The sequence below is a fragment of the Panthera pardus genome, unplaced genomic scaffold (assembly GCF_024362965.1).
Source record: "Panthera pardus isolate Hobbes unplaced genomic scaffold, ASM2436296v1 HiC_scaffold_7, whole genome shotgun sequence".
Classification (NCBI taxonomy): Eukaryota; Metazoa; Chordata; class Mammalia; order Carnivora; family Felidae; genus Panthera; species Panthera pardus.
This window is the reverse complement of record NW_026527002.1, coordinates 20563044-20575259: the sequence shown is the minus strand read 5'-3', so window position 1 is coordinate 20575259 and position 12216 is coordinate 20563044. Positions and strand designations below refer to the sequence as shown.

General features: G+C 34.9%; 1 protein-coding gene and 1 pseudogene across 1 annotated transcript in view; one reads left to right on the top strand and one right to left on the bottom strand.

The window, feature by feature from the left end:
* The window catches only part of XKR9 (XK related 9), a 38075-nt gene extending 25882 nt beyond the window's left edge, over positions 1–12193 (bottom strand). The window contains exons 1-2 of the mRNA XM_019453248.2: positions 12108–12193; positions 5643–6178 (exon numbers count right to left, since the gene is read on the bottom strand). Coding sequence (XP_019308793.1) covers positions 5643–5914 — 272 coding nt within the window. The 5' untranslated portion in view covers positions 5915–6178; positions 12108–12193. The remainder of the gene's footprint in view (positions 1–5642; positions 6179–12107) is intronic.
* LOC109269280 (mitochondrial import inner membrane translocase subunit TIM14-like) lies at positions 7475–8027 on the top strand (annotated as a pseudogene).
* Positions 12194–12216: the final 23 nt, after the last annotated feature.

Here is a 12216-nt window from a genome sequence, read left to right as displayed (position 1 = left end):
TTGCTAAGGGAAGGAAGCCAATCTGAAAGGCTACATACTTCATGATTCTAACTGTATAATGTTCTGGGAAAGAACTGGAAGACAGTAAATAGATCAGTAGTTGCCAGGGGTTAGGGAGGCAGTAGGGATGACAGAGCCCAAAGGATTTTTAGGGCAGTGAAACTATTACATATGATACTATATGGTGGATACGTGTCATTATACATTTGTCAAAACCCACAGAATGTACAACACCAAGAATAAACTCCAGTGTAAACTATGGACTTTGGGTGATGATAATGTGTTAATAGAAGTTCATCAATTGTAACAAATGTAACATTCTGGTAAGGACTGTTGCTAGTATAGAAAGCTGTTGATGGGGGATTAGGGGATATATGAGAACTTTACTTTCTACTCAATTTTTCTTTGAACGTAAAACTGCTCTAAAAAAATAAAGTCTACTGTAAAGGAGTGAAAAGCATATGACATAAAGGAGTATTATAAAGCTACAGTAATCAAGACAATATGGTTTCTTTCGAAACGGCATGCTTCCCTATGTAAAAAATTCCTAAAAAAAATTCCTAAGGAGTCTACAAAAGAGTTACTGTAACTAGTAAATGTCTACCAAAAAAGCTATTAGAACTAATAAGTGACCCTATCAAAGTCATAGGATAGAAGATCATTATAAAAAACAAGAATGAAGGATAAAAATCATGATCCTCTCAAGAGATGCAGAAAAACAGCCGACAAAGCACAACATCCATTCATGATAAAAACTCTAACAAATTGGGCTTGGAGAGAACATACCTCAACATAATAAAAACCATGTATGACAAACCCAAAGCCAATATCATACTCATTGGTGAAAACCTGTGAGCTTTCATCTAAGATTAGGAACAAGACAAGATGTCCACTCTCATTACTTTTATTCAACCTATTACTAGAAGTCCTAGCCACAGCAAAAAAGGAAATAAAAGGCACCCAGATTGGTAAGAAAAAAGTTAAACTGTCACTATTTGTAGATGACATGATACTATATATAAAAACCCTAAAGACTCCACCAAAAAACTATTCGAATTAATAAACGAATTCAGTAAAGTTGCAGGATACAAAATCAACATACAGAAATGTGTTGTGTTTCTACACACAAACAACTAACTGGCAGAAAGAAAGAAAAATCCCATTTACAAATGCATCAAAAAGAATAAAATACCTAGTGGGGGTGCCTGGGTGGCTCAGTCGGTTGAGCATCCGACTTCAGCTCAGGTCATGATCTCGCAGTTTGTGAGTTCAAGCCCCATGTTGGGCTCTGTGCTGACAGCTCAGAGCCTGGAGCCTGCTTTGGATTCTGTGTCTCCCTTTCTCTGCCCCTTTCCTGCTCATGCTCTGTCTCTCTCTGTCTCTCAAAAATGAATAAACATTAAAAAAATTAAAAAAGAATAAAATACCTAGGAATAAATTTAGCCAAGGAAGTGAATTTAACCTGTACACTAAAAACTGTAAGACACTGAAGAAAACACAACAAGTGAGAAAATATACCATGCTTGTGGATTGGAAAAACAAATATTGTTAAAATGTTCATATTACTCTAGTAATCTAAAGATCCAACACAAAATACCCTATCAAAATACCAACAGTACTTTTCACAAAACTAAAATGAATAATCCTAAAATTGTATGGAAACACAAAAGATCCTGAAAAACCAAAGCAATCTTAAGAAAGAACAAAGCTGGAGGTGTCATAATCCCAGATCTCAAACTATACTGCAAAACTATAGTAATCAAAATAGTATGGTATTGGGGCACCTGGGTGTCTCTGTCGGGTAAGCCTCTGAGTTCAGCTCAGGTCATGATCTCATAGTTCATGAGTTTAAGCCCCACGTCAGGCTCTCTGTTGTCAGCACAGAGCCCGTTTTCAGATCCTCTGCCCCCCTCTCTCTCTGCCTTTATCCCGCTCATGCTTTCTCTCTCAAAAATAAACATTTTTTAAAAATACAGCATGGTATTGGCACCAAAAAAAAAAAAGACACATAAATCGACGAATAGAATAATGTCCAGCAATAAACCCATGCTTGTATGTCGATTAATCCACAAAAACTAAGCAAGAATATACAATGGGAAAAAGACAGTCTCCTTAATAAATGGTGCTGTGAAAACTGTACAGCTACAAGCAAAAGAACGAAACCGGACCACTTTTTAACACAACAATAAACTCAAAATGGTTTAAAGACCCAAATGTAATACCTAAAACCATAAAACTTTTAAAAGAAAACACAAGCAGTAAACTCTTGACATCAGCCTTAGCCACATTTTTCTGGATCTGTCTCCACAGGCAAGGGAAACAAAAGCAAAAATAAACTACTGGGACTGCATCAAACTAAAAAGATTTTACAAAACAAAGGAAACCATCAACAAAAAAAAAAGGTAACCTATCATATTTGCAAATGATATATCTGACAAGGGGTTAATATTCAAAATATGTAAAGAACTCATACAACTCAACACCAAAAACCCACAATGATCTGATAAAAAAATCGGCAGACAACCTGAAGAGATATTTTTTTCCAAAAAAGACATACAGACACATGAAAACATGCTCGACATCACCAATTATCAGGGAAATCAAATCGAAACCCACAATGAGATATCACCTCACACCAATCAGAATGGCTAGTATCAAAAAGACATAAAATAAGTGTTGGCAAGGAGGTAGAGAAAAGCAAACCCTCATGCATTATTGGTGGGAATATACATTGGTACATCCACTATGGAAAACAACATAGTTTCCTCAAAAAATTAAAAATAGAAATCCTATACAATCCAATAATTTCACTTCCACATTTACCCCCCCACAAATAGTAATTCAAAAAGATATATGCACTCCTATGTGTACTTCAGCATAATTTACAATAACCAAGATACGGAAGCAACCAAAGTATCTATCAATAGATGAATGGATAAGGATGATGTAGTATATTCACAACAGAGTATTTTTTTAATGTTTATTTATTTTGAGAGAGAGTGCATGTGCACGTGTGCAGAAGTGGGGAAGGGGCAGAGAGGGAGAGAGAGAATACCAAGCAGGCTCCATGCTTTCAGTGCAGAGCCCAACACAGGGCTCGATCTCACGAACCGTGAGTCATGACCTAAGGCAAAATCAGGAGTCTGGCAGTTAACCGACTGAACCACCCAGGCACTCCCACAATGGAGTATTACTCAGCCATAAAAGAATGAGCTCTTGCTCATTCTGCAACAACATGGATGGACCTTGAAGGCATTATGCTGAGTGAAATAAGTCAGAGAAAGACAAATATCATATGATTTCACTTATCTGTGGAATCTAAAAATCAAAACAAGACAAACAGAAACAAACTCATAAATACAGACTGGCAGTTACCAGAAGCAGGGAATGAGAGGATAAGCAAAATAGGTGAAGGGGAGTAAGAGGTACAAACCTCCAGTTATAAAATAAATGAGGATAAAAAGTACAGCATAGGATATGTAGTCGATAATATAATAACTTTGTGTGGTGACAGATGGTAACCACACTTATCCTGGTGAGCATTTTGTAACATATGTAATAGTTGAATTACTGTGTTGTACATCTGAAACTAATATATAAACTATACTTCAGTTTTTTTAAATCCATTTAAAAAATAAAAACTATACTTTTATATATCAGCAATAAAGAATTAGAAATTAAAATTAAAAATAAATAGCACTTATAATAGCATCCAAAAAAATGAAACACTTAGGGATAACTATAACAAAACATATATAAGACCTATACATTAAGGACACCTGGTGGCTCAGACCGTTGAGTGTTAGACTCTTGATTTCTACTCAGGTCATGATCTCGTGGTTCATGAGATCAAGCCCTACATAGGGCTCTGCACCGACAGTGCAGAATCTGCTTGAGATTCTCTCCCTCCCTCTCTCTCTGCTCCCCCACCTCTTGCACATGCTCTTTCTCTCTCTTTCTCTCTCTCTCTCTCAAAGTAAATAAATAAACTTTAAAAAAAGACCTATACGTGAAAAAACCACAAAACTTTGTTTAAGGAAATTTTCAAAAGTCTAAATAAATGGACAGAAAAACCTTGTTCATGGATTAGAAGACTAAATGACTCAAAACTCTTAAGATATCTTTTATATATGTATATGTGCATCTTATCATATGTAAAATTATACCTTAATAAGCTGATTTGTTTAAAAACTGATCAGTATATTTATTGTTGACACAGACTTTCCTGGAACAGAGTCGTATACCAGTTATGCATTACCTAAGTAAGACCAAGGAACCTCAAGCTAAGAATTTAAATGTAGATCCCATATGATAGACCTTTTAGGCATCTCCTAAGAATAAACTCAAAGCCTCTACAGAGGGCTTGGTGAAGGCCCCACAAATAATTTTTTCAAGAGCAATGACCAGAACATGATCATTGACACCTGGTACACAGGAAAACAAGGCAATATGAGTGCTCGATAGCAGAAGCAGAACCAGTTGGAACAAACCTGAAAAGGCTTCAGACATTGCAATTATAAATGAAACAACTAAGGAAATTATAAAAAGTGACATAGCAGACTTGAAAAGAACCAAATAGAGTTTCCAAATATAAAAATTATAATAGTCAAAATTTGAAACTCAGTGGTTGGATGTAATAACATTTTGCCCACAGCAAAAGAAAGTACTAGTGAAATTTTTTAAAAGAGTTATGAAAAAAATTCACAGAATGTACCACAGAGAGTCAGAAAATAAAAATTGAGAACATCTAACATGTAACACTCACGTTAGATAGTGTGAGGTCTAATTTATATTTTCTTGGAATCCCAGAAGGAAATGTGGCAAAACTTTAGAAAAGACTGGCATTTAATTTCTGAATAGCAACAATGGAAACCCAAGAAAATATAATATGCAGAGACAAAATAACTACTCACTAGATTTCTAGAGCCACTAAAATATCTCTCAAGATAGATGGTTATTAAAATAGCCCAAATTCAAAATCTAACTGTAACAAAACAATTAATCCTATCATCTTAATATTTGTCTTTAATTTTTCTCTTTACCTAGAATATATATATTGCTTTTAACATAATTAAATTCCTTAATATAATAATGAAAATGTCAGATGAAATTAGACATACGGAAAATCACAGAATTCTCAGGACTATTTGGATACTAGTTTCTTTATAAAATAAGGTTTTGAACAAGATGATTCTTAAGGTTGTTTTTAGTTCTGCACATGGCTACTGCATTATTGCAGTAAAAATTTCATTTAGTTAAATCAGTGGCATAAGTAACTTGAAAAATTAAGTGCTCTATCAGAGTTGCAACTGATAATCTATATTTACATTATCAGGCTTGGAATATAAAATAGAAGATAGAAGATTCACAAGGCACAGAAAAGAGTCATTTCCCTCCTATATTAAGTGAATACATATCAGAAAAAATAACTTAATTAGGTAAATTAAAACATTCTATTAATGAATCTGGAAAATTCTAACAGTACAGCAATGACTCATATAAGCACTGATACTAAGGAGCAAGTAACCTTTGTGCTACATGCAAATAGGGGATCTTTGTACATTTCACTACCCAAACACAGAAACATAGTTTTTATTTGGATGAAGGAAAAATAGTGTTAATGATCAAAAGTGTATGCTCACCTTGTAAAAACTCCTCCTTGCAAGCAATGAAGTAGAAGAAAACAACGTTGACTTTCTTGGCCTGCTTTTTTTAAATCAGCCTTGAACCAAGAATAACTAAAACACTGAACCACAAGTGTTCCAAAGAACATAAAGCTTACTGTTAAAATACCAAAAACATATTGTCCATCATGGAAAAACCTGACAGACACCCAGATGTCCACAATTAAATCAGTTATATAGATTACAATGCCAAGAACTGACATCATAAAATTCAATTTAGTGTATTTCATTATGAATCACTATAGCTCTTGGTTAGCTACTTTTTTCTCTCTCTCACACACACACAAAGAACAAATATTTGTGTCCATTAGGATAGCAATGAATTTTAGTTTCTGTTCCCTGAATTTATTCAGAAGAAAGAATAAATATTATAGATTGGAACACTAAAACTAAAGTGACTAATTTTAATTTTCTTTTCTAAATCTCCTATCCAGATCCAATGTTAAAAGTCTTCATTCAGTTTTCTCAATGATCTTCATTACAGATGACAACACCTAAAATGAAAGATACATAAAAGATTCTAAAAATCTTGAGTATAATATTAGTCCATGACTTTATCAAACATGTACTTTTTCTAAAAACAACATATCACCACTACATACAGTTCTTATAATAGCTTTGGTAAAGTAAAGCCTCAGAAATAAACTTATTAGTTGACAACTTCCTGTCAGACTACTTACCTTTTAAAAACCATAACCTACTAACAAAAATATTTATCACTTGTCTATCTAAAGTGGCAAAAAACTAGAAATGATCTAAATGTGGCAACATAAGGAACTGGTAAATAACGGTAGATTCACAAAATGCAACATTACACAACTACCAAAAAATATTTAACAAAGGTGCAACAGCTGTGAAAATTTTTAATCTGGTTCTTAAATTTTATTTTAATTCATTAGTTAACACACAGTGTTATATTAGTTTCAGGTGTACAATATAGTGATTCAACTATTCTGTACATCACCCAGTGCTCATCACCACAAATTCACTTCTTAATCCCCCATCATCTATTTCACCCATCCCCCCACCCACCTCCCCTCTGGTAACAATCAGTTTGTTCCCTATAGTTAACTTTATATGGTTTCGATTCAGCAATTCTACCTAAGAATCAAGCCTAGGGAAATAGTCACAAATGTGTACAAAGATATGTGCTCTTTGCAAAACCTGTTTTTAGAACAGCAAAAAGTTGAAAACTATTTAGATGACAAGAGACCTAGTTCAATAAGTTAATTTACCTCCATAGCAAAGAATATACTATGCAACTTTTAAAAAGAATGAAGCAGCTCTGTATAAATTGACTTCAGAAGATCTCCAAGATATGTTAAGCAAAAAAAAGCAAGTGCCAGAAGGAAAAATATAGCATTTATGGTTTTCAATTATATATGGAGAAAGTAAGGAAGTTGGGAATAGAAAGTAAATGCAATTTCAATCCTGTAATTAATTACTCTTCTATATTGTTGGAGTTTTTTACAAGAGATATGTACTCATGTATTACTTATATAATCTCTTAAAATAAAAATAATAGTAAATTATACTTTTAAAGAATTTGAATGACTGGAAAAAATGTTTATGCTACTAATGTTAGCTAACATTTACTTAGCCCTATGTGTCAGGCATTAAACTAAATCTTATACAAGATTTAGATGTAAGATTAAATTTGATGTAAGATTAAATTTGATGTAAGATTAATTCTTACATCAAATTTAGGAGATAGGTACTACTATTATGACCCCTATTTTATAAATGTGGGCTGAATGCAATCCACAGACAAAATCTGTCTGACTTGAAAGATGCTCCCACATTTCGTGGGGTGTGTGTGTCTGGGCCCTTTGTACCAGCCAGTGGTGCTCTCTGGTAAAGGCATGGAATTGGTGGCTGCAGCCTCTAGGCTGGGTAGAAGCAGGGGACTTAAACCAGACCCAGAGCCAGAGCCAGTACAGTGGTAGCAAATGGATTGACCATTACTGCTGCAGGATTTGCAGGCTGTTATAATTTTGTAAGCCATAAACCATACGGAGCCTAAAGCAAAACAAGCTTTTCAAAGTCTACCAAAATCTGCCTTCAGTGGTCGCTATTACAGAGGTGGGTTTGAACCCGAAATGACAAAATGAGAAGCAGCACTAATAGCAGGAGTAAGCTAAAAAAAAAAAAAATAATAATAATAATAATAAAATAAAAATAAAAAATAAGTAGTAGGCATAAGTTCTACTGCCAATAAAGGAAAAATAAGAGATGCTCATCAACGAATTACAATTTTAAATCACCTAGACAAGAGAGGATCTCCTTACAGCAGCCAAAATCAATGAAGCTAAAGATTTACTACAAGGTCAAGCTAAAAAATGAAGTAAATATGCAATGATTTTTTTTTTTAATTTTAGGGAGACAGAGAGAGAGAGAGAGAGAGAGAGAGTTGGGGAGAGGGGCAGAGAGATAGAGAGAGAGAATCCCAAGCAGGCTCCACGTTCAGCATGGAGCCTGATGCGGGGCTTGATCCTGGGATCATGACCTGAGCCAAAATCAAGAGTCAGACACTCAACAAACTAAGCCACCCAGGTGCTGCATGGGCAATGAATTTTAAGTTCTTATTAGTTTATGTTTAAGAGTGCCAGGTTTTTATAATAAAATGTTTCAAAGCTACAAAAAAAGGAAAAAAAAAAGTTTGAGTCAACAGGGTTTTTTTTTTATTTTCCTAAGTAATTGCCAATATTTCATATAAAAATCCAGATTTTTCACGGCTATCAAAAAACTGAAAGAACTGCTACAATAGGCTAATATTCCTTCATTAGTAGTGGATGCCTCCTACTAATGGGGGCATGCTCTCTCAAGTTCACCACAGTAGCAAGCCACCTAACTTCAGTCATTTCAGCAGCTGGGTCTCAATGCTAATACAGCTACCTACTAGCTGTGTGTCCTTAAACATGTTCTTTTACCTGCCTATGCCTTATTTTCTTTCACCTGAAATATGGAAATAATAATGGCATATACCTCACAGGGTTGTTGTGAAAACTAAGAAAGGTAATATGTGTAATACACATAAACCTCTAGCACTTGGCATACAGTTAGAGCTCAATAAATGTTAAGTTACCATCATTACCTTGCCTGCCTCCCTGATCTCTATAAGCATCTGAGTTTGCCATCTTTGACTTCACTTTCAAGAATGTTAAGTAAAAATAAATACTGTGGCATGTTCTTATGTTGAAGTACTAACTACCAGTGTGACTGTATTTAAAGATAGGCCTCTCAGGAGGTAATTAAGTTTAAAAGGAATAATAAGGACCGAGCCCTAATCCAATAGGACTGATGCGCTTATAAAACAAAGTGACAGAGGTGCCTGGGTGGCTCAGTTGGTTGAACATCCGACTTTAGCCCAGATCATGATCTCGCATTCATGGGTTCAAGCCCCATGTGCTGACACAGCCTGGAGCCTGCTTCAGATTCTGTGTCTCCCTGTCTCTCTGCCCCTCCCCCTGCTCGCACTCTGTCTCTGTCTCTCAAAAAATAAAATAAAACGTTAAATTTTTTTTCAATGAAGTGACAACACAGACCTATCTCCCCCACACACCCTCCTCCCATACACTCACATGAGGACACAGCAAGAAGGCAGTCATCTGCAACCAACAAAAAGAGGACTCACAAGAAACCAACCCTGCTGGCAGCATGATATTGGACTTCTGGACTCCAGAACTATAAACAATTAATTTCTGTTGTTTAAGCCACATAGTCTGTGGTAGTCTGTTATGGCAGCCTGAATAGACTAACACCTGATATGCTCTATAAAGAACATTTATTACTTTAAAAACCAGGAGGGGGCAATGTTACTAAAAACACACACAACCCAATACTTACAGTGTTCTCGTTATTTTACCACGTATAAGTATTTTGTTTAAAAGTCTTCAAAATTATATGAAAAGGTATTTCACTCTTCTTACAGAAAAAAAAAAAAAAAAAAAAAGCTCGCTATTACTACTTTTCCTGTCAAGAATGCTGTGGCCAACAGTATAGAAAAAAATAATTTTAAAATCTGAGTTTTCCCTATCCAGCAGGCCATGAATTTCCTTGCAGTATGCTTCTTATTTTAAAATGAAAGACATCATGCCCAACATAAGCATGGAGGTTAGGAGGATGAGATTTAATCAGAAGGTTCTGTTCAATTGAATTAAATACTTACTTAGAACCTACCATGTGCTATTTTAGGCTTTTGGGATATATCAAATGACAAAAGAGACAAAAATTCCTGCCCTTGTGGAACTTACATCCTAGCAGAGGAAGACAATCAATTAACAATAAAAACAGTAAGTGAATGAAATATTATACTGGAAGGTGATAAGTATTATGGAAAAAAATACAACTCTAGGAGTTGAGAGTAGAGATAGTCTCATCATGAGTTGAAATTTTATTTTTTTTAATTTTTTTAATATTTACTTATTTTTGATAGAACACAAGGTGGGGGGGAAGAGAAGAGAGAGGGAGACACAGAATCTGAAGGAGGTGCCAGGCTCTGAGCTGTCAGCACAGAGCCCGATGAGGGGCTCAAACCCACAGACCATGAGATCATGACCTGAGCTGAAGTCGGTCCCCCAACTGACTAAGCCACCGGGTGCCCCCCATTATGAGTTGCAATTTTAACTAGAATAGTCAGGACAGGCCTCACTGAGGAGGTAGGCAAATGAGTAATGAAATTAGTTATGTCTATATCATGTAGAAAAGTTTTCCAGGTGAAAAGAACAGCTAGTTTGAAAATCTAATGTACTAGATTTCAAATATATCCTCCAGAAACAAAAGCTCCACTAAAAATTGGCAAATTCCTTACCATGGTCATACTGGATGTGTTCAATGTGCATCCAAACCCTGTTCTAATATCATTCTAAAAAATATAGTATTTTTGTAAGTTTTTATTTAAATTCTAGTTAATATATAGTATATAATATACTATATATTATAGTATATTATATATATACTGATATAATATATATCATTATATATAATATATAATATAATATCAGTTTCAGGAGAATTTAGTGATTCATCACTTACATGTAACACCCAGTGCTCATCACAAGTGCCCTCCTTAATACTGATTATTCATTTGGCCCATCCCCCGCCCACCTCCCCTCCAGCAACTCTTAGTTTGTTCTCTATCATTAAGAGTCTCTAATGGTTTGCCTCCCTCTTTTTTTTCTCCCTGCCCCTATATGCATCTGTTTTGTTTCTTAAATTCCACATATGAGTGAAATCATATGGTATTTGTCTTTCTCTGACTGACTTATTTTGCTAGACATAATACACTCTAGCTCCAACCACATCACTGCAAATGGCAAGATTTCATTCTTTTCGATGGCTGAGTAATGTTCCATTGTATAGATATACACATCTTCTTTATCCATTCATCAGTCAATAGATCTTTGGGCTCTTTCCATAATTTGGCTATTGTTGATAATGCTGCTGTGAACATCGGGGTGCATGTGCCCCTTCCAATCAGTATTTTTGTATCCGTTTTGGGTAAATACCTAGTAGTGCAATTGTTAGGTCATAGAGTAGTCCTATTTTTAATTTTAAAAAAGAAATTTGTTAAGCTTCACTACCTAGGGAAAAGAATATCACATATATAATGGAAGAACAGATAATAGTAACAATAGCTACCACTGCTGAGGGTTTACTATGTGTGAAGTATTTTTAGACAATTTTATTTAATATTCACAAATCTCTATGAGAAGGGTATTATTGGCCAGAATTCTGAGGCTTGTGAGTTATCTCTAATGAGTAAACGGACTTTAATGTAGATAATTTCCTTAACGTTACAGACCTAAGCACTCCATGGGTACATTTCTTAATCACTATCCCCACAAAGATAGTTTCCTTTACCTGGCCTGGATATGGAAGTCACTTGCAATTCTGAAACAAATTTTACAAAATGGCAAAAATAATTTCTAAGTTATTGGCAAAACATCAGACTCAATAGACTGATCTGACATGGCAACTTCTATATTCCTAACTTAGTCAGGCAGAACATAATGCCAACTGGAAAGAAAACTACATAGCAAGGAAATAAACATAGCAGCTCTCATAAAGAGGCTCTCCAGCTCCTTCAATGACCACATAGTTGTATAAATTATATAAAGGATGGTTCCTATCTATCCCTACAGTATAATCACTGTTCCATTTATCACCTTAGGACAAATAATACCACCTACAAAATTTGACTTCATAGAGAATTTGTGATACTTGCTGACTTAATAGGACAGTTTCAATCCAATTTCAGTCAAAGGTCAACCCAGCTATGTGGCTAACTGGCTGCCAGCCAAAATAAATAACCTTTGCCCGCTGTGTGGGATCTCTTTGCAATAATCCAGACATCTGAAGAAATAAAAACTAGCAAACTTTCGTTTGTTAACCAAATTCAATACATATAAAATACAGACTTACTTGCCAAGTATAAAAAGCTGTCTTTAACTCAAAGTCCCTTCTGGAAAATCTTCATCCTTGGCATCTTTTATTTCTTCTTCACTGAAAATAAGTGTCATTAAAGGGTATG